At 50.6% G+C, this 22,388-nt stretch overlaps 2 protein-coding genes across 2 annotated transcripts; one reads left to right on the forward strand and one right to left on the reverse strand.

The window, feature by feature from the left end:
• Nucleotides 1-924: 924 nt before the first annotated feature.
• LOC114683086 (lysophospholipid acyltransferase LPCAT4-like) lies at nt 925-8,235 on the forward strand. The gene is given in 18 exon segments (XM_028857263.2): nt 925-1,035; nt 2,269-2,341; nt 2,344-2,410; nt 2,706-2,827; nt 2,830-2,877; nt 2,880-2,924; nt 3,243-3,355; nt 3,471-3,531; nt 3,768-3,826; nt 4,025-4,059; nt 4,553-4,607; nt 4,731-4,813; nt 5,071-5,196; nt 5,419-5,519; nt 5,522-5,550; nt 7,086-7,184; nt 7,536-7,692; nt 7,930-8,235. Coding segments are annotated over 18 exon segments (1,560 nt in total). The 3' UTR covers nt 8,106-8,235.
• Nucleotides 8,236-9,114: 879 nt separating this feature from the next.
• LOC114683091 (NUT family member 1) lies at nt 9,115-19,972 on the reverse strand. Its single transcript, XM_028857268.2, is given in 8 exon segments — nt 9,115-11,310; nt 11,313-11,334; nt 11,673-11,789; nt 12,238-12,512; nt 12,938-13,074; nt 14,725-14,853; nt 16,716-17,427; nt 19,837-19,972. Coding segments are annotated over 8 exon segments (3,345 nt in total). The 5' UTR covers nt 19,856-19,972; the 3' UTR covers nt 9,115-9,376.
• Between the last annotated feature and the right edge of the window lie 2,416 nt (nt 19,973-22,388).

The raw sequence follows: 22,388 nt of genomic DNA on the forward strand, positions 1-22,388 counted from the left end.
ACAGGCTAATTCCTTCTCCCCGTGCACTATATTTTTGAAAATGTTTTCAGCTATGGGTTTCAGAGTCCATTCAGTGCTCTGGCAATCCATCTGTTAAGCCGCTGTACAGTGTGTTTGGGGAGGCTTTAGGGGTTTGCAGGGGACAAGGCATTTAGGTGCCTTCCATATTCCAGAGGGAGAACAATATAGAAGCTGAGAGTGATCGGTCTCCAGGCGGCTTTGCGGGACTGGGGGGGGGGGCGGGGACGGACGTGCATCCGCTAAGCCTCGAGGGATGCAGGCGCGCGGGGGACGGTGGCCCACGCAGCGCAGCCCGGCACGCGCGGACGCGGAGAACCGCGACGCGCAGTACCGCCGCCAGAGGGCGCGAGCTCCGCCATGGCGGCGCGCCGGCCGGGGAGGAAAAGAGGTGGTCCGCCGGGGAGATGGAGAAATTGGGACGGGGGAGCAGCGGGGAGAGGGGGCCCAGCCTCCTGCCGCAGCCGCGGCTTCGGCACCCTGCCCCGACCAGGGCTCCACGCCGCCCGCGCCCTCAGGGTGGCCGCGGCGCCCGGAAGGTGACCGGGGCGCTCGGCTGCGCGCCCACGTCCTCGCCCGGCTTCCAGCCCGTGACCCCCGGCAAGGACAGCCAGGTCCTTCGGGGCGCCGCGCTCCGAATGGCACGAGGGCCGGCCGAGAACGCGGGTGAGCGGGGACGCCCGGGCGCCGCAAGCCCGCCCCGCGGCCGGCGCCCTGACAACGCGAGCGGCCCGGGCGGCGCCGCGGCTCCCCGCCCCTCGGCCGGCACCAGGCGGGGCTGGGACCAGAGCGCCGCCGCTGCCGCCGCCGCACGAGCCGAGCTGCTCTGCAGAGCCGGACCGGGACCGGGAGCGGGGCCCGGGCCGGGGGCGGGGGGCCGCGGCCCTCGCTCCACCTTCTCCCATCATGAGCCAAGGAAGTCCTGGGCCTGGGCCCCCTCGATCCCACCTCCGGGCCTCAGCGCCCCCAAACCCGTTCGTGCATGAGTTACACCTCTCCGGCCTCCAGAGGGTTAAGGTAAGGTGTGGGCAGGGGGCGTGCGGGGGACTGGTTGGGATAGGGAGACCGGGTGGACGATCCGAGGTTGAGATGGGTACGGGGATGGAGAGGAGGCAGCTAAGAAGCTTTTGGAGAGGGAGTCCGGGTGCGCACGTGGGGGCGGCCGGAGGTGGGCGAGGAGCCCTGGTGAGGAGTCGAGCTTAGGCGATAGACAGGCTCAGAAGTGTGGAAGAAACGAGTGGGTGAAGAGGAAGGATTGAAGGGGACCCAAGGATAAGAGAGATGGAGGACACTGGGGAATGCGGATTGCATCCCTCGGAGGTTGACGGGCTGGGATGGAGCTGGAGGCTACGGAAAGCCCGGGGTGGGGGCAGGGCGTGCTCAGCGATTCTCCGGGCTTCGACTTAAACGGTTTGGACCCGGAGACTGCGTCCTTGTGCCCTTCCAGCACCTCCTCTTTCCGCTACCACCACCCCCACACACCCTCACTGCAGCACCTACTGGTGGGGCAGGGAGGCTGGGAGGGGGTTGGCTACAGGAAGTAGAGGGACGCACCACCTAGGTAGCAGGAGGTGATGTTGGAAGGAAGTGTCCAAGGTTTCTGTTGTGATCACCTCCCCTGAGGCCGGCCCCGGGGGGGCTAGGTTTATTTACCTGCTCCATCCTAAGGAGAAGCCTCTGGAGTCACCCTGGCTCTTGGCAACCCTTACCTTGCGGAATAGGGCTGAGCGTTACCTAAGGATTGCTGTTCTGCAGTACTAGGGATTGATTGACCTGAGGCTTGAAAAGTGGATCTCTGTTTCCAACCATCTTCTCCTGGGGCCCAAAGTGTGGAAAGAGCCCCGCACCGGGTTTGTTTGGCATAGGAGCTATTTATGGAATGGGATGTTGGGAAAGAGGACCTGTCTCTAACCTACATCAAACACAGAGCTGGACACCTTCACTGCATTCTCTCATTAAATCCTCTTAACAACCATTCCAAGTACTAGATGCATTTTATGACATTAACCTTTGTGGGTGGGGTGGGAGTCAGCTGAGAGCGAGGCTATACGGCACCTAGTGGTATTATTAATCTTTTACCCTCCTGGCCTCACTAGTGTCTTCTTCATCCCACTCGGATCCCTGCGCCTCTACCCTAATACCTGCAAGGTGTTAACTCTTTGCCCCCCGGGTCAGTCCTTGTAGGAGATGGACGCTGTGGAATGAGCCTTTCCCGGCCCTAAGGGATATTTTTCTCCTGCCCTTCTGCAGTTCTGCCTCCTGGGGGTACTGCTGGCCCCAATCCGAGTGCTTCTAGCCTTTATCGTCCTCTTTCTCCTCTGGCCTTTGCATGGCTCCAAGTAGCAGGTCTCACTGAAGAGCAGCTTCAGGAACCAGTTACTGGGTGGAGGAAGTAAGTGAGACCCAACTCCTAAGACCCTACTTCTCTCACCCCTGTTCTGTGCTGTGCTCACCCCCCAGGGCGGGCTCTGAGTCTGTCTGTTACATTGAGCTATCAACCAACCCCAGATCTGGTCCTTAGAACCTCACCTCTCAGTGCCATGTCCCAAATACTTCAACTCGATGGCCAACATGTTTTAAGGGGGAAGAGGTGTTTCCTACTGTCCCAGGTGCCTGGAGGGGGACAGAGTTGACTGAGGACCACCGGAACTCCCTCCTCCACTGATCCCCAGCCTTAACCCGGACAGGACTGTGTGCCACAATGGGGTTCTTGGTCTGAGCCGCCTGCTCTTTTTCCTGCTTGGCTTCCTCCGGATCCGAGTTCGGGGACAGAGGGCCTCTCGCCTGGAAGCCCCGGTCCTGGTTGCTGCTCCCACTCAACTTTCTTTGACCCAATTGTTCTGCTACCCTGTGACCTGCCAAGGTTGTGTCTCGAGCGGAGAATCTTTCTGTGCCTGTCATTGGAGGTGAGAGAATTCAAGAGGTAGAGGGGAGGATGACAACTCTGGACCCCAAAAGTCAAGACATGGAAACACTAAAGAGGAAAGTTAGGAGGGTTATTGACGATGGGCCGATGAAATGCAAATCAACACCATTTATCAGCTGATCTCAGACTTCAAGGCTGGGCCAGAGGCAAGGTACTAGAAAGACAGCCTACAATGAATAGATGTAGCAATAAATGGATTGTTGAAATACCTTGTACTGTTGAGGAAATAGAGGCTGCCAGATGTCAGTGCCTCAGGGTCAGAACCAAGTGTCTCCTCCTTGTAACCTTCCCGACCCAGCCCTTCTTCGATTCAACCAAGCCATCCTGGTATCCCGTCATGACCCAGCCTCTCGCCGGAGAGTGGTGGAGGAGGTGCGGAGGCGGGCCACCTCAGGAGGCAAGTGGCCTCAGGTGGGTAAGGGTCTCAGGACCCCTCTCTTTGTCTTGTGTGTCTTGAGCGGTCGCTCTTTGCTTCCCACCTCACTCCGAGCTGTGGGGTTTCTGTTTTTGTGTTTTTTCCACCCAGGTACTGTTTTTTCCTGAAGGCACCTGTTCTAACAAGAAGGCTTTGCTGAAGTTCAAAGCAGGTGAGTAAAATGCTAGTGGGCTATCATAAGGTGGTGGAGGAGAAGGAGCTCCAGCTCTGGGGGAGGAGTAACTGAGGAGTAGCGGAGAGGGGAAGGGGTGGTGGCGACGGGAAGCCTCTTACCTGACGCTGACAAGGTGAGACGCAGAGAAAAGTATCCCGGACTCTCATGCCATGTAGCTACATCCGTGTACTAACTTCTGCCTTGCGGGGGGGCCGGGTGGAAATGGGATTCAGGAGCCTTCATCGCAGGGGTGCCCGTGCAGCCTGTCCTCATCCGGTACCCCAACAGTCTGGTGAGTCTCAGCGGAAGAAGGGTGGGAGCAGGGAGCATGAATCCTTCCTAAAGGGAACCCAGGAAAACAGTATGCACCTGGGGGCAAAGCGTGTGGGCAGGGGGGAGGGGGAGGGGGTGGGGGGGGATGTCGTCGTCTCAGCTAAAGGTGGTTTCCAGAAAGAAAAGTAACCTGCCCCTCCCTCTGCTTTTCCCACAGGACACCACCAGCTGGGCATGGAGGGGCCCTGGCGTGTGAGTTCTAGCGTTGTGGGGGTAAGGGTGTGGGGTCCGGTCCATCAGAGCATCCCTGGTCCAATCTCTAGAGGAGATTGCCCTCTGACCTCCCTTTGTAACTTGGCAGTACTTCTAGCCTCCCCCCACCCACCCCCGACTCACTCTTACTGTGATGACAGTTCCTTCTTATTTACTGTCCTGAGTTTGTTTCTTGTTTGTGGGGTTCTTGGCCCGGGGGGGGGGGGTCCTCACCCAGCGGTCTTTTCTGGAGAACCCACATCACTAGACATGCCTCTTCCCTTCTCCTTGGTACCCAGACTCCCCCTTGCCTGCAGCTTTCCCCCTGGTGTGTTCCTGCAGCTTTTGTCTCTCTCCCCATCCCCCTTCCGGCCCTTCTCATGGTCTCCCAGTTAACCGGAGCTAGGGGTCCCCACTTTTCATATCACAGACTATCCCACTGCCTTGCTCATCACAGTTAAAGAGTGGTAAACACCCCTCTCTCTTCCCTTAGACTCAAAGTTCTCTGGCTCACAGCCTCTCAGCCCTGCAGCATCGTGGACGTAGAGGTATGACCACAGCGGCGGCGGTGCCCCCCCCTGCTTCCGCCCCCTTAGTGGGGAGCGGGGAATAGAGCAGTAGTGCCCGTCCCTTGTTTCCAGGTCCTGATGAGAGCTGTGTCTGTGTTTCAGTTCCTGCCAGTCTATCAGCCCAGCCCTGAGGAGAGTAAGGACCCCACCCTTTATGCCAACAATGTGCAGAGAGTCATGGCACAGTGAGTATTACAAGTATTTCCTGGTATTCCACAAAGTATTTCCTGGAGCAGTTATGCAGAGCAGGGGAACCACAGAAGGGGCAGGAGGTTTTGAGGCCAAGATTAAGGGATAGTGGGGAAGAGCCGTGGGGCAGACAGCTGAGGCGAGGGGGAGAAAAGATGGAGACCGACCATTTCCGTCAGACCGGGTGCACTGGAACCCCGGCAGTTTCTTGCACTGCCTTCCCCCTTGATCTCCATCCCTCTTTGTCCTGCAGGGCCCTGGGCATTCCAGCCACCGAATGTGAGTTTGTAGGGAGCTTACCTGTGATTGTGGTGGGCCAGCTGAAGGTAGCATTGGAGCCACGGCTCTGGGAACTGGGAAAGGTGCTACAGAAGGCTGGGTAAGTTCCCTTGAAGGTGAGGGTCTGAGCAGTGTGCCCCAGATAGAGAAAGTTCCAAAGGGAAAACGGAGGAGGAAGTGCCGTGCTGGGTTTGATCCTCCGTACAGAGGGTGGGAGGACAGCCGCGGGGCCCACGCTGGGAGCCTAGTGCTGGGGGCAAGGTTGGGCGTGGCGGATCCAGAAAGAAACCGAGTCAGCTCGCTGCTGTCCCTTCCATCGTAGGCTGTCCCCTGGCTGCGTGGACACAGGGGCAGAGCCAGGCCGGAGTCGAATGATCAGCCAAGAGGCATTTGCCCAGCAGCTACAGCTCTCAGATCCTCAGACAGTGCTGGTGCCTTCAGCTACTTCCAGGAGGTAATGGAGCTAGAACCCAGGGCAAAATGGATGACTTGCCCTCCGAGCCAACAAGCTCGGGATTCAGAGATGAAGTTCTAGTGAACATGTCGGTTTTGGCAAACTGTGTTTCCAGAAATATAACCAAGTATCCTGTCAAATTGTAATTCTAGTTTGCTGGCTCGATTGCAGGTCTGTTCTGCACAGTCTAATAACCCTCGTAAATGGCCGGCTACAAGATGTACTGGGACAGTCCCCCCCCCCCCCCCAGAGTATCCAGTACATAGAGGGAACAGTGTTGTAGTCATAGAAGGAAGAACAAATGACAGGCTCCATCAGGGAAGTCTAGAACCTGGAGCCACTCTAGAGATTGGCAGAGATGGGGAGTCGTGACCACGAAGGACACTGGGTGGAGACCTTCACAGAAGGGCCATGAAGCGTTAGGTGGCCAGGTAGCAGTGGCGCACGCCTTTAATCCCAGCACTTGGGAGGCAGAGCCAGGCAGACCTCTGTGAGTTCGAGGCCAGCCTGGTCTACAGAGCAAGCTCCAGGACAGGCACCAGAACCACACAGAGAAACCCTGTCTTAAAAAACCAAAAAAAAAAAAAAAAAAAGTTAGGTGGAAGGAGAAGGTGGAGAAAAAACTAATTAGGTTAAACAGTTGAGAATTTGAGACCTACAATTACTGCAGTACAGAAGCAGGTTCTTTTCCAATATCCTGTAGCCTTCCTAGAGGATTCCTGAACTAACTCAAGAATTTAGGCAAACTGTTATTTCCAGAAATATAATCAAGTATCCTTTCACATTACAATTCTAATTTGTGTTTTCTTTTTAAGTGCTAAGAATAGACTCAGGTTTTTCTGCTAGGCAGGTGGCCTTATACTTTAGCTATACCCCAAGCCTCTGAAAGGGCATAGACACAGACTATGAGTCTCAACATCCTCAACACTCAGAAGACAGAGGCAAAAGGATCATACGTAAGGCCAGTCTAGGTTCTATAGTTAGACATTGTTAGACATTGTCTCGATTATAAAAATATTAAAAATTTTAAATATGAGCATGTGTAGATTTCTTAGATTGGAGAAGACTGTCCCCATCTCAGCCAACATGTCCCCCCATAGACCTGGCATAGCATCTATTCTGTTTGAATTTTTGGTTTAAAAAAATTAGGCCAGGGGCCCCCTTTCAATCTGTTGGACCAGTTCTCCCACATAGGCTGAGTCAGAGGAAAACCAGTTTGTCTGGCTTGGAAACCAGGATTGCTCTCCTGTGGTCTATCAGAATGGGTGGTAACTTTAGAATTCCTGGGGGATTCCCTGCCATTCCTAGATCTCTGGGGGGGGGGGCTTTGTTACTAGATGACTTTGTGAGGTAAGGGGTCCCTAAGGAAGCTTACAGCCTGAGAACTTCAGGAGTCCTGAGGAGTGTGGTGCTCAGTTCTGAGCAGAGTGGCCTCAACCCTCATTTCTAAGCCTGGTGAAGAGAAACAAACCAAAGGCCAGAGGGCAGGAGGAAGATGTGTGGTCCCCACGTTGCTCTGCTTTTTTGCCCTCCAGGATGCCAAGGGTTTGGTGGACTTCCGAAATGTGGCCCTCGCCCTGGCAGCCCTGGATGGGGGCAGGAGCTTGGAGGAGCTGATTCGCCTGGCCTTTGAGGTACCTTTGAGGGACTGTGGGACAACTGCTGATGCCGTTTACGCCACAGTTCCATCCCAGGAGGGTGGTATATTATGCTGTTCTCAGCTTTTAGATAATGCATGGTCAGTGCCCTGGGAGTGCCACACTACCTAAAACTGCCTATCTGCAGTATCTCCTACTGAGGCCTACCCGGGCAGAAGGCAGAAGCTAGACATTTTACAGTTACCCTGAAAGAAAGGGCACTAGAGGTCCACGAGGGCACATATGTAGAACTCTTGGAAGAAGGGGAGCCCGTCGCGTAGGCTTTCCGGGCAGCAGGAGGCAATGTCTGGAGGAGAGAACTTTACGAGCATCTCTTTCTGCCCCGAGCTCTTTGCTGAAGAGCAGGTGGAAGGACCTGGCCGCCTGCTGTACAAAGATGGCTTCAGCACCATCCTGCACCTGCTGCTGGGTTCGCCCCGCCCTGCTGCCACGACTTTGCATGCCGAGCTGTGCCAGCCTGGATGCAGCCAAGGCCTCTCCCTCCGTAAGTCACTGCCTTCTCTTACCCTGCACCGGCACTGGGGTACCACCAGAAAGAACCTCTGAGAGGCAAGGTGGCGGGAAGTAGGCAAGTGAGGAAAAGGGAAGTAAAGCTGTATGTGAGAAGGCCAACAGATTAGAGGGACTGGGGGTTACCGGTTCTAAGCAAAGAGAAGGAAGAGGTGTCCTCTTCACGTGCTTCGGTGATTATACGTTTCTGTTTCCCACTCGCCCCGTCCAGATGAGTTCCAGAACTTCTCCCTCCACGACCCTCTGTATGGAAAGCTTTTCAGTACCTACCTACGCCCCCCACACAAGCCTCGAAGCACCTCCCAGATACCAGATGCCTCGTCCCCAGGCAGCCCCACCGCCCTGGCCAACGGGACTGTGCAAGCCCCCAAGCAGAAGGATGACTGAGCACCCCAGCCTCCCACTCCTTCCGCAGCTCGAATCCAGCCCTGCTCTCAGGACAGGCCAGAGGCCCTCCCTACGCCTCAACCCCATCTCTGCTCCTGTTTGGGTTTTTTTTTTTTTTTTTTGTTATCATTGTTTGTTTTTTAAGTTTATTTTAATTTTTTGTTTGGTGGGGTTTTTTTGTAAAAGACTATTTTATATATAAATATAAATATATATCTATTAAAAAAAAAAAGAAGCTCGGTCCCATGGGTGGAATCATTAGTTGTGAAGGAAAGAGATGAATGGTTGGTTGCCAGATTTCCATTGGGATTTCTAAACGCTAAAGATTGAACTTGGCCATATCTGAATTCCCACTCACAAATGGACTGGGGTATTTCCTTCATGGAAATCTTACATTAAGTTTGTATCTTCCCCTCCTGTTCCCACCTACTAAATGTGCACATTTTAATAGACTTCTTCATGAACCTCTTTCTCTTCCCATTCCCTCATGCTCTGTCCTCATTAAAGAGATGAAAATATAGCTTACTGCCATTCCATATTTAACAGTCCCACTGAGAGTTTACTCCATCGCCCATACTGGGAGACCTGTGTCAGTAAAGTAGCCTTCTCCAGGTCACACCAACCCCACGATGCTTCTACAGCAGCATGGGCTGAGGATGTATAAATCCTTCATGTCTGGCCCCTTAAAGGGAAAAGGGTCTCCACATCCCACACCCCAGGTGCTGTATCTTGACACAAATACGTAAAATTAATTAAATTCAGGAAATCAGATCTGAGATCTGACAAATAACAAAAAGCATCTTTCCCCACCTATATATTAAAAGGAAGCCAACAATAACAGGATATCCAGACAAGACCTGCCGATGCCAGGTTCTGGCTTGGGAAGAGACCTAGTCAAGAAGGTGATTCTTAAAGACACTGCAGGGAATCTGCAGACTCTACCTTTAGTGTAAGACTTCGTTCTAGGTAGCAGCCAAGATGTTCACACAGAAGAGCACATAGAGAGCAGTTTCCAACCAAAAACAAATCTTTATTTTTCCATATAACTTCCCGAAGTTGGTTCCCTTTCCCTTTACTTTCCACTGAAGGGGGCCCCTGCAACCTAGCCAGACTGGTCTTCTGCCCCAGGCTCTCCAGCTTCTTGCACAAGAACAAAAACAACATTGGGCTGGGGCTGCTCCTCCACTAGGGAGCAGCAGCAGTAAAATATACTCTGGGGCCCCCACCTTTGGGTGCTGCTAGGTGGATGGAACAGGATGGCCCTTCGCTTCCTACTGGCTACGACGTCGCTTCTTCCTTTTGCTCGTGACGAAAGTGTCACGCCGCCTTTTACGAGGCTGTGGGAGCTGCACTATTCCCAGAGCAAGGGGTTTCTGCCCAGAACTACCAGGCTGAGCTCCTGGCTGGGGTCTCTCCACAGCAGTAGCTGGGATCCCAACTAGGGCTTGCTTCCCAGATGTATGGGGAGGGGGTGAAGGTTGGCCAAGGTCATCTACTTCAGCAGAGGCGTGGGATGTTTTCTGGATTCCCTGACCTCCAGAGGCATGACAAGTACTAAGGGAAAGCCCCCCTGAAGAAAGGCTAAGTTTTGAAGCCAAAAGGTAGGCAAAGTTAGAGAGTTCTTCATCTTCTTCCTCCTCTTTCTCACTTCCTTTGGCCCTATCTGCTGCTGAGTTGTGTGTTTCTCTAATAGATATTTCTCGCAAAACTAAAGCATCCCTAGTTCCCCGTCTAGGGGAAGTACTTCCCAGACCCTGGCAAGATGTTGATTTGGTGGTCTCGAGTGTGTAAGATTCTTGATTGCCTTGTAAAGGAACAGGGTCAGTAGGTTTGGAGATAACAGTATCTTCTCTGCCCTCTCCTTGAAGGTTATAAGAATTAAAATTTGATGAGCAGGAATCCTTGCTGACCCCTGGTTGGGGGGCACTGTCATTTCTAACATCTAGTATGTCAACATGTTCTATGTTTTCCAACAGAGGAAAAAGTAGATTACCTCTGCTCTCTGCCTCGCAGCTAGCCTTGGGGAAAGAGGAGGCATCCTGGGTCCCAAGAATAAGGAGATTACCTTGGCATGTGGAAGACCCCAGTGTGGAGGTGTCAAGTGTTTCCAACAGAGGGGAGTGACCTTTAGCCCACAGGTCACTGGGATCCTGTACTGTCTCAGGGTTCAGCTCTCGATTTTCTTTGGACCTCAAAGCTGGGCCACTGGCCATCAGAGATCCTGGCAGGCTACAGGAGTTTCTCTTTTCTGGGACGGCTGTCGAACCTGTGCCTCCACAGGGAACCACAATGTTCCCCACATCCTCCAGCACTGTGGTTTTCCTAGGACTTGGAGAAACACTGTTTCTGGAATTCAGTGCCTGGTCCTCCCTTATACATGCCTCATCTTGGGTGCTGTCTATGACCCTCTCGATTTGTAAGGGTAACTCTAAGCGTACAGCATCCATGTCACCGCTCAGCCACAATCCAGGGCTGAGAGAAACCCTGTCCAGGTTGCCAGGGGCTCCAGGGGCATGGTTCTGATCATAACTCTGAACCACGGCAGGACCTCTGTCATCTCCCCACGTGGCTCTTGAAGAGCCTTCCTGAGATGCTGCTGAAGGGTCTCTCCCTTGAGTAAGCACCCCGACTCCCTGAATCTGTTGTCCTATCTGCAGCCCCAAGGCCTGCTTTTCTAACCCAAGTCCTTGCAGAGGAACTGGCTCTGTAAGTCCAACATCCAAAGTGGAGGCTCTCATGGGCTGGGGACCTTCTTGCCAGCAAAAAGGTAAAGATTCCAAATTCCTATCTGCCACTGGGTAGTGCCCAAAGGGCCCAGTACCTCCCAGGTGGCCATCATGATGGGCAGATAGCTGTTTGATGACCTTCCCAGACCCTTTTCTCTCCACGCCCAAGGGTACTTGCATGCCCTGTGAAGCTGTGAGTTCCAGCTGCAGGTCCCAGCTGCTAGAGGATGGCAGAGTGTTTCCATCCTTGTGAATCCCCCTTGGACCACCTAGGGCTTGTTCCTGCCCACCATACATTTCTCTTGCCTGCTTGCCTGGAGAAGCAGATTTTCCAATGTGAACAGTGCCCGCAGCCCCCTGAAGCCCAGGTGAGGGCCGAGGCCTCCGACCCCCATCTTCATCTTCATCAGAAACTGAAAGACTTGAGTCTGACTGAGCTCCGCTGCAACTTGGAGGTGCCTGCGCATCTTCCTCCTCCAAGGCAAGAGTCGTTTCTGGACCAGCTGAAAGGGAATGGACAAGTGCCAGTTCTGTCATGGTCAGGAGAAGAGCTGGCGGAGTGGGTGAAAGGAGATGGTAGGTAGACAATGTGGGGAAGAAAAGCAAATGCTTAGGGGGTGGTATCGGAGACTGGTACTGCAGCTTTTTCTCCTTTGGGGCTTTATTCCTCTGCTGTGAGCCTTTCCTCTTCCATATACTTCATCACGCAATCCCTCCCTCCCTCCCTTGTTCTAGACCCAGAGCCCAACCCTAAATCCTCTGTAACAGAATCAGGATATCAAAGGGTTATACATAATCAGGCAGCCTCCTTTTCCTAGTGTTCCATGCCTCCCAAGTTTACCTGGGCAAGAGTAAGTCCTTCTTCTTGCTCTAGTTCCTCAATTAAAGCCAAAGGATCTCTCTGCTCCTCCTGGGACAGCAGATCTGCCAGAAACTGAGGGTGAATGACTGCCTCCACCTGGGGAACAGAAAGAAGAGTGGTGTGAATCTTGGTGTGAAGTGATCTGGAAGCCAACTCAGGTGCTCCAGAGACAAAGTGATGGGGCCTATGCCCCCACTTGGAGTTTGTTATAGACCGTGACTACCACCGGCTACCTATGTGTGCACACATGTATACCCATTTCCAAACTGTAGAGTGGAGCCTCCTGCCATATGCAGAATCCCAGATGGCTGGTGCCCCATAGTGTCCAACCAACAAATATCTATTAGAAATTAGCCATGTAGCTGGGCATGTGTGGTAGCACACACTTTTAATCCCAGCATTAAAGGCAGGTGGACTTTTGTGACTTCAGGTCCAGCCTGGTCTTCTACAGAGCGAGTTCCAGAGTTCCAGGACAGCCAGGGCTACACACAGAGAAACTGTCTCAGGAGGAAGAGGAGGAATTAGCCATGCAGACTCAGCTCACCTTGGAGACAAAGACCTCCTGGGAGCACAGTTCGTCAATGTAGCTCAGCAGACTTGTATCTGGATACATCCCCGCATCCTCCAGCTGCTCCTCTTCCTCCTCTGCCTTCCCGGTGTCCAAGTGGCTCCCCAGAAGCCCTTCCATGATGTCTATATATTCTTGCACAGCTTCTGGTGGGATCTCCTTGGGTGCCTCAGGAACCGGAGGCCGTTGGGGTTTGCGCTGCCGCCGGCGGGGAGCCCGTGTCTTAGAGGCCGCCTTCTTGGGAATGTACACTGAGGGAAGAGATGGGGAGTGTGAAAGCAGCTATGGTATCTACTGCCCAGCAATGCTTGTAAGGGAAGAAACCTAGGGACAAGAAATGTTTCCAGAACAGGATCAGGCTTCGGGGGAGAAAATGTAAAAGCTGGAAGGTATGAGAGAGAACACCGTTGTTAGAAATCTTTCCATACACCTTGACATTTCAAGAAACTGCATGATCCAACCCCCATTTCTTAAGCTGATGAAGTATAGGGCGCATGCACAATCTAGATGAGAGAGTAGTTAGTTCACTGGGCCAAGATCAATAGCTAATTCAAGACCATGAGAACTAAGACCCCAGCTTCCTATGGGGCATTGCGTTTGGCTCATAAAATGTCACTTCCAGGACGGAATGTCACAGAAGCAAAAGCACTGTCATCTGGTTTGTGGGTGGCCTTACCTGGCTGCTGGCAAGCCTCAGGGACCAGGGGCCCTGGGTCAAGTTTCAAAGGGGTCACAGGGGACAGACCCGGGGAGCCATTCATCAGCTGTGCGTTCTGGATCTGCATCTCCTCCTCTGCCTCAAACTCCATGAACCTGCAGAGGGTAAAGAAGGCATGGGCTGTGCTGAGAAGGAGACCTAGCCCATCCACACACAACCCAGACACCAGGCAGCCAGCATCCACAATCACCCTCATTTTGACTAAACACGGTTGAAGTCGGGTCAGCCCGGGGAAGCGGCTCACAGGTAGCCTAATGACATTTCTGGGGAATAGCATCACATTGTCTCTTCACCTTAACTGTCACTTGAGAAGCTGATTAAGGAAACTGGCAGTATAGAGCTTGGGTAATTCTCCAGGACAAAGTGGTCTCCTCCTTCTCCTCCTCCTCCTCCTCCTCCTCCTCCTCCGTGTCATAACTATATCATCCAGCACTCTGGATTCAGCACTACTTAATATAAGCTTGGTGAATTCAGTCCAGTCTGTGCAACCGTCTCGGGGTACACTCTATAGGGTTGCTCTTTATGGCCTCATCTGCCCCTCTCTACAACTGAAAATGATGGCAGAATTCCAGAAGCAGAGCCCACCAGAGTGCAAAGGCTGGAACAGGCCCTGAGGGGTAAATCTAGCAAGTCAAATGTTCCGGTTCAGGAAAAAAGTGAAAGGTACACTTGGAAGAAATGATTGCTTCCCCCATTGTTGTGACAGAAGTTCTCACTAGGATTGCCCAGGCTGGCCTTGAACTCCTGGGCTCGCACGATGCTCACACCTCTGACCTGGGGTCATGTGTGCTGACTCACACATCACAGCCAGCCAAAGTTATTTTTTAGCCAAGACTGTTCTGTAGAAATGGGGGATAAAGAGTCAGGAGACCACTCTGGGTATCCAGTACCCTGATTCTGGCTAACCTCTTACAGAATTAGTGCCTCATCGGGATGGGGGAGACAGAGTTTTCTGTTTTGTTTGGTTGGTTTGGTTTGGGTTTTTTTGAGACAGGGTTTCTCTGTATAGCTTTGGTGCCTGTCCTGGATCTCACTCTGTAGACCAGGCTGGCCTTGAACTCACAGAGATCCTCCTGGCTCTGCTTCCTGAGCGCTGGGATTAAAGGTGCCCAGCTTCTGTGCTATTTTCTAAAAACAAACAAACAAAAAACAAAGGAAAGGTGATTCTGAAGTTCTGCATCAATAGCTACCTGCCATCTGGTGAGGTTCTTTCAGCATGGGAATTTTGGGGGCACTGGGCTCAACCAATCCTTTCCTAACACCTTCAGTATGAAAGCCCCATATTGATCCAAGACCCAGAGACGGGGACCTTTCAAGAGCAGACAGGATAGAATAACCCCAGAGCCCAGGTGGAAGAAACAGCAAGGATCTAGGAGACCCTCGTTTAATCTACAGCCCTCCTCCTGTGACACTCTTTTATTTGTTCATTTTTAAATGTGTCCCCATTTGTGTGTGTGTGTGTGTGTGTGTGTGTGTGTGTGTGTGTGTGTGTGTCTGTAGCATGCGCGTGTGAACCTCAGAGGACAGCTTTTGAGAGACACTTCTCTCCTTCCTCCATGTGGGTCCTGAGGATCCAACTCAGGTTGTCAGGCCTGGTGGTGGGCACCTTGACCTGCTGGGCCACCTTGCTGACCCTCCTGACAACCCAGCCCTCACACACATACACACACCTGCCTGTCTCTGCTGCCCCTGCCACGCCGCCACTCCCCCGCCCTGCAGGGTGAATGAGGGTTCATCAAACTCACTTCTCTGCCATCTCATAAAAGATCATCCGGTCAAAGTTGCTGGTACGCTCCCACTCCTGCAGAGCCCTCGGAAGTCCCTCCTCCAGGGTCATAGTAGGCTTCAGTCGGGCCAGGGAACGAAGCACTGGGCTAAAACCCCCATTAGGTCAGACACATTGTAAGAGTGTGCCCTGCACCTGTTCTGATGCCCGCCTCAGTACATACCCCACTTCCTTCACCAACTCTAGCATGCCCCTCAGGCCCTGCCATGTTCCCTTTGAATGAGCCGTCCGGATTCCACAACCTCCCCTCCAGTCGGCTGCCATTCTGACTGCCCTTCCCACCGAGGTGTGCAAATCACACAAAATCAAATGATTCTCCTCCCGACCTTCTGAAATCAACGCCCACCTTTAACTCTCACGGTGCTGGCCCTAATGAAGAGGGAAACACTATTAACTGTAAATTGGATTTAACCCTGTCCAGAACCTCTTGAATTGTCAAAGACTTATTTCACTAGCCTAACATGAGCCTCTAATTAAAAGCATGTGTAGTAGTTTTTTTGTTTTTTTTTTTTTTTCTTTGTCTCCAGAACGTCCTCATAGATCTTCAGATAGAATATTGGACCATTACTTCTGGAACACTCCAGAGGAAACAAGAGTGCAGACTGAAGTCAGGACTTCATTGTAGCTTTCTGGCTTCTCTTCAAGTCCTTAAACACCCTTGAGTATCAGAACCACTGGGAAAGATTGCTGTAATGGTGGCTTGTAAGGGCCGCGGGATCCTAGGATTGGGCACCTAATCAACTTCCTAGGTGGCGGCTCTTCAGGGGCTGGAGCATGTCTGGCACAAGATCCTACCCACCACAATGAAACAGGAGGAGCAGGAGTTGGCCAGAAACCAAAGGGGATGGGTCCTAAACCAACCTCGAGAGCCCATGCTGGTTCTAGATTTAGAAATTGTCCACCAGATCCCAAGAGAGAACTCAGAGCTATCTCAAGAAACCAAGAACTCAAAGTGGTGTGTATTGAGGACTTTGGGAATTGTCTTTTGATCACTTGCTCCAAAGTGTGGATGAAGGAGTTCTTCCACTGGAAGGGAGCTTGCGTTTTGTTTTTTGTTTTGTTTTCAAAGTCTGGCAAAACAGAGTGTTTACTCAACGGTCCACAGCTGAGAGATACCCAGTCTGCTTGGGAAGTAGAGAAAATCTCCCAGATGACTAATGGCTGATGTATAAACAAAAAAGACAGCCTGTAACTCCAGGCTTCTTGGCTAAATATACATACACTCAAAAGGAGGGATATTTTTGTCTTTTGTGGGCTCCCTTCCTCATTAAGATTGCCTTTTTATAGGAATAATAAAAGAGTTATCACTTCAATGGTTCATTTTTTATGCCAGGCACTTTGCCAAGCACCTTTAATCTCATCAGCCCTTGGAGATAGGGACAATTACCCCCTCTCTGATGAGGAAACTGAGGGCAAAGGTGTTAAATGTCCTGCTCGGGGTCACAAATCCAGTGTGTGTGGAGCCATCCCCTCCCTCCATCACCTTGACTCCTGGGTAAGAAGAGAGGGTTCACACACCCTAAGGTCTCGGCCTGGCCCGGTGCCATCTTCCCCATCCCACAGGAATGAGTCAGGGCTCAGCCCACCTCATCCCTGCCCCTCAGTGTCAGAGGGCAGGAAGGGCCCTGACATTTGGTGTCAGGGACCTACAGGACACTCTCTGCTTCCTGCTTTATGACAGGAAGTCTCTCTGTCTTCTCATCTGTACACGAAGACTACCGCAAACTGCTTGTCTCACTTCACAGAGTTGTACGTATTCTTTGAAAAGGTACCTGAACGTGTCTTCCAAGCCAGAAAGAATGTAGCACTGCTTTTAATTCTCTTAACAGTGTCTTCTCACTCTCACAACTGCCCTCAAGAATTCTGGAGTGACGGAAACCCCTATGTCTATCCCACAGTCCCCTCTAAAGGCCCTAGGAACATCAATCTTGGATACCCACCCCCACTTACATAAGAAAGCAGGAAAGAGCTTCTGCATCAGGACTCTGGGATAGGTGAGTCCGGGCCAAGACTTTGTAGCGTTGCCAGCGACGATAGTTCTCATAAACACCCTTGGAAGCATAGGCAAGGTCACCTTGGGAGGGCTTCCGGGCAGCCACCGGACCTCCTTCCATGGCTGCGGCTTGTGTTCCTGGCCAAGACTTTTCCAGGGGCACAATGGGAGCCAGTTGGGCAGCGGGTGGTGGTAGAGCCTGCAAAGGAAGCCCTGCAAGGCCCTCCTGGCTCACACCAACAGCCACAGCCGGCAGAATGGTCTTCACATTCGAGGCTGTCACATACCGAGGAGGAGGAGGCCCCTCCTGGCCCCCGCAGGGAACACCTGAGGTAATCCAGTTTAGGGCTGTCTGGGTGACTATACGGTTCTGAGTTTGAGAGGGCTCAGCTGGCCCCACTTCTGTCTTGACCTTGACAATGACCTGGCCAGTTCCAGCCACACTGGGGCCAGAGCCTCCTTCTCCTGTCACCAACAGTGGGCTGGGAAAAGCAGAAAGGAGCAGAGGATTGCCTGCAGAGAATGCAGGAGGTATGGGAGGCTGTGGTGATGGCTCCCAGAGGGGTTGGTCTGGTGGGACAGGAGTAGGTGGGACAAAGGGTAGCGCAGTGAAAGGGGGCAGGCCAGCACCAGGCTTCATGGCCATATCAGGTCCTGGTAATGGAGAGGCTGTTGAGACAAAGAAGAGAAGGGAGTAGGAAGGAGACCAGAAGTTAGGCCACACGACTGACTGCCTTTTAGTCCCTGTGTGGTCAGAGCGATGAGGGAGGGGACATGGATGGGTGTATTTGTAAATGTCTCCCAAGCAGTGCTTCCCCCCCTCGTTACTGGGGTAGAGACATTGCTCCCTTTCCATGAGACACATAGACCTGCATCTTCCAAGCACAAGCTCAAGCTGTCACTGCCTCTAAGAGGTTTCCTCAGAATGCTCCTGCAGACCTCCCCTGGCAGCTCCAGAGTCACATCAAGAAAGTGAAACAGGACCTGACTCCTGTTCTGCAGGAAAAAGTCTGCAAGCAGGCTGAGTGCAGGGAAAGTTCCAGACTCCTGAAAAGCATTCGTGGGGTCCTTGGGAAGGAGGCTGTTTCACCAACACTGGTCCACCCTATCCTCTCCTCCTTTTTCTATTCCTCTTGCTTTCTAACAATCTCCACATCTCAAACAACAGAAGATGCGGTTTATGAAGGCACAATGACTCTAGGACTCACGAAACTCATTTCTCCAAAAATAGTGCCACCAACATACGTGGGCATGTGCTAACCCTACCTACTCCCACGAGACAGAAACCACCTGCTCCCAGCTGCTCTGTGGCTCCTGTCAACATCCAGAAAGCACAGTCCCCATGACAGGGTATGATAGCCTCGATTCTTGCTTCCCAGAAACGTCATTATGCAACAGCCAGGAAAGGATTAGATAAAGACCAGGAAATGGTGAGGGGAGAGCATGGAGGGAGGGGAATTTCCAGTGCCTTCAGGAACTACTGGGCAAATTGAAGTTTGGCAGTACAGAGTATCTGTGGTCCTGCTTCTTAATGTTAGAAGTTTAGGGCTCATGAAGAACAAGGCATTGAGCTGGAACTAAGGAAGAAGGAAATCCAGAACACAGTTCCTGCTGGGGACAAGCTATGCGGAGACTGGTCAGGCTGAGCAGGGGATGAGCACACAAATGTGTACTGCATTGAACATGGCCTTCATCCACATGACATCCACAGGGATATCCACATGACTTTTAATGATAAAAACAGAACCCGACCGGCCTAGTTTCATGCTATTTTTCTCCCTCTTTTAAAAAAGATTATCTCACCGACTGACACAACAGTACTACTCAGATTCCTGACCACAAAGGAGACATGAAATAGGAACAAACTAATGTTCACACTCATCTGAAACACACAACAGAGGGCCAAGTTATAACCACCAAGTTCCACACACAGTAAATGTTGCTAAGGTCTTAGCTCCACAATAAGTAAGAAAACTGAGCATCTCACTGTGGCTAAGATGACCCATCACCTCCATCCTGAAAGTCAAGAAAGACTGTCCCTAACAAAAAAACATGTTTAGAAATATGTACAGGTTTGTAAATACAGCCACTCTGGAGGATGAGGCAGGAAGGTCACAAGTTCAAGGGCAGCCTGAGCAACTTCAGGAGTCCTCAGCTCAAATTAAAAAGTGAAGTGAGGGCTCACTTCACTTTTGGCTTGTCCAGCATTTGCAAGGCCTTGGATTCGATTTCAATAAGCAAAAATTTTACACATACAGAGAGAGAAATGCATGAACGCACACATGTGCACAGAAATTGTCTATGGGGCAGGAAAAGTACCCTCCCCAGAACGCTAAGTAGATGGAACCTTGATCTGAGACTTCTCAACTTCCACATATTTGCATAATAAATTACTATAAAAGAAAGAAAGAAAGGAAGGAAGGAAGGAAGCAAGGAAGCAAGCAAGCCAGCCAGCCAGCCTGCTGCCTAAACTGAAAAGAAGCCACCTCTGTGGCTAGTAGGAGCCGTCAGGTCCGGGGCACAAGCAGTTTTATAAAATCTCTAGCTCTTAAGTAACTAGCTCTACTGAAGAGTGTTAGCTTTCCAAATAAGGCTGTCCCCTGGGCCCAATTCCACCTCTCCATCCTTCAGCCTACTTTCTCTCAAGAGATCAAATGAGGCTCAGCCCTGCCTTCTCATGGCGAAGTCCTAGAGCAGGCACTAGCTGCCAGAAGACAGATCTTGAGTCTTCCCTGAAATCCTGACTACGCTACTCATATTGTACATAAACCTCTACTTCCACCCCAAGCATGTTAGAGTGGTTCCTCTTCCTGGGAATCAAATTGGTAATTGCTATCCATTCCCTATATTCAGTGTGTTACGTCTGAGGTACTTTGGTTCATTTCCAAGGAGGCCCTCCCCAATTCCTAAAGGTAAAAATCTACTTCCCCAGGCTCCCTAATGCCTGTGTGGGGTCAACTGTCTCATACCCCTTTAGGGTAGCCTAAATAATTTGTTCCTAGGTAAAGGGACAAATCTGACACCCCAGGGATGTGAACAGGTAGCAGATACCCTACAGTCTCCACCACCCTGTCTTACTTCTGTCCGACGCCATCATCTAATATTTAGGTACACCAACAGTAGCTGTCTGAAGCCTCCTGAATGAAACAGTTGGGTCCAGGATCCTGGCAGTAACCTAGCTCTAACAGATGATATCCAAGGAAGGTAGGGTAAAGACTGGGTCAAAACAGAATTAGAATCTTGGACTCAGGCATTCTGAAGTGGGGGAGGGGAGAGGGTATTGTGTGGTGAGAATGGGAAGGTATTACACAATGGGTTCTAGTAAAAAGCAGAAACTAGAAAATCCCCCTAAATTAATTTGATAGCACGATTGTTGGTGTCTTTTTTTTTTTTTTTTTTTTTTAGGACAGTCTGCACATTGTTTCTCAGATTCCCAACATTCTCCTGTAGTTTTTGCTTTTGGTTCCTTATTCTTCAACAATATACCTAATCCTGTTCCCTTCGTTTCCTCTAGTTCTGTAACTGGCTTACTATTAATAACAGATTAGCGGTAGATCTTTGGCTCCTTACAGTGATGACTCTATTTTCTGAACCAAATTCGGAGTGCACAGTTTGTATAGTTGAGGATCAAGAAAACTAAATGTTTGAAATTGAAGTGTCTCGGATGATCCAGGGTGTTCACTGCTGTGGTGTGAGCACCGCCTTCTGGAAAAGTTGCCACAACACTCGTAATCCTAGCACTCGGGAGGTTAGAGTTTGAGAAAAGCTTAGACTGCAAGTAGGACTAACTATCTGAAGAAAGAATTCCCAAACAGCTGAGTCCCAACAGCTCTGCAATTTATGGAAGCCACGGCCTTTTCCATTTGCTGAAAAACCTTTATACATACATATAATTTATATATACATTATATATATAAAATTTTTTTTTCCAAGATGGGATAGCTATGTAGCCCTAGCTGGCTAAGAACTCAACAGAGATCTCCCTGCCTCTACTTCCTGAGTACTTGGATTAAAGACCTCTACCTTTTTTGGAAAGACACAATCTTTAATAGTTTTTAAAGGGTTTATAGAGTTTTATTTTATGTGTATCAATATTTGTCTGGATGTGTGACTGTGCAGCTGGGTGCATGCCTGGTACCCCCAGAAGCCAGAAGAGGGAGTGAGAACCTCTGGAACTGGAGTTCCAGCCAGTTGTGAGTTATCATGTGGGTGCTGAGAACCGAACCTGAGTACTCTACAAGAGCATAAAGCATTCTTAACCACTGCGCCATCTCTCTAGTCCCTTTTTCATTTTTGAGACAGTCTGGCTATGTAGCCTAGGTTCAACCTTAAGACCTTCTTGCCTTAGCCTCTTGAGTGCATAAATTAGAGTCCTGAGCCACAATCCCTGCCTTAAAATTACCATAAAGTTTTTTCATTAAATTACCTTTTAAAGTTATTAAATTAATTATATTAAATTCATATATTAGCATGGCTGAAAAGTCAGACTAAGCAAAGTTTGGAGGGGGAGAGAAAGGGGCATAAGAAAAGGGTATGGGAAGGTGAAAACGACTAAAATTCAGTGTGTGGGGGTGGGGTGGGATGGAGTGGTGTTAAAATTGTCGACAACAACAAAAAACACACAAAACAAAAAAATCCAGGCTATGCAAAATAAAATACACAGCAGAAAGTACTCTTCCCATTCATTTCCCCGTAACCAAGTCCTCCATGCCAGAAGATGCCAATTTTAAATGTTTCTAGTACATTCCTGCCCCTGGCAAAATCTCCTGCGCGCGTACCCATACAGACAGACAAACAGACAGATACACACACCCTCACACACACACCCCCACACACCGTTTGTTTTTTTTTTTGTTTCTCGGGTCTCACTGCTCGAAATTCTCACTGCTCGGAATACTGCCCAGGCCGTTCTTCAACCCCGTTGTTTCTGGAGATCCTTCCGCCTCAGCCTCTGGACTTCTGGGGTTACAAGCACGTGTTAAACTCCCGGGCTTTTTGAATGTATCTTATGCAACGGCAAACAAACCAACTACATCCGTTACTTTAAAAAAAAAAAAATTAAGGTTTTTCTGCCTATAAATTTAATATGTTACAATATTTTGCCACTATAAATAGTGCTGCAGTGATCATTTTGCAGTATCTTGATTCTAATTTTTTTTTTTAAACTAGGCTTTTATAAGACTTTTCATTCTTTTAAAAACTGGGACTACTCTAAGAAGGGTACCTTATTTTGCTATTATTCGCTACTCACCATGTAAGAAAGAGCTGAATTTGTGGTCAAGTCCAGAATTTGAATCTTGGTTCGACCTCTAAAACAAAATTCACCAGTTTCATAAGAAACGCTTTACGTTCTTTTCGCTTTGCATAATATCGAATACCCATCATGCACTCTTTACCGCCAATACTTTGAAATGGGGCAGGAAACCGGATGTAAAAGTGGGGGTCAGAAAAATATCTTACTTCTTCCCTACGATTATAGGAGGTTGAGAATCCCGGAGCCCTTATTTCTCCAGGAACTACAAAACTAGTGTCTCTGAAATGAGTGTGCAATTTGATATTAAAGATGAGATTGGATGCATCAATATTTAACCCACACCCATCCCTACCTCCTAATGTCTGGCAGTGCCTGG

The sequence above is a fragment of the Peromyscus leucopus genome, chromosome 4, assembly GCF_004664715.2.
Source record: "Peromyscus leucopus breed LL Stock chromosome 4, UCI_PerLeu_2.1, whole genome shotgun sequence".
Classification (NCBI taxonomy): Eukaryota; Metazoa; Chordata; class Mammalia; order Rodentia; family Cricetidae; genus Peromyscus; species Peromyscus leucopus.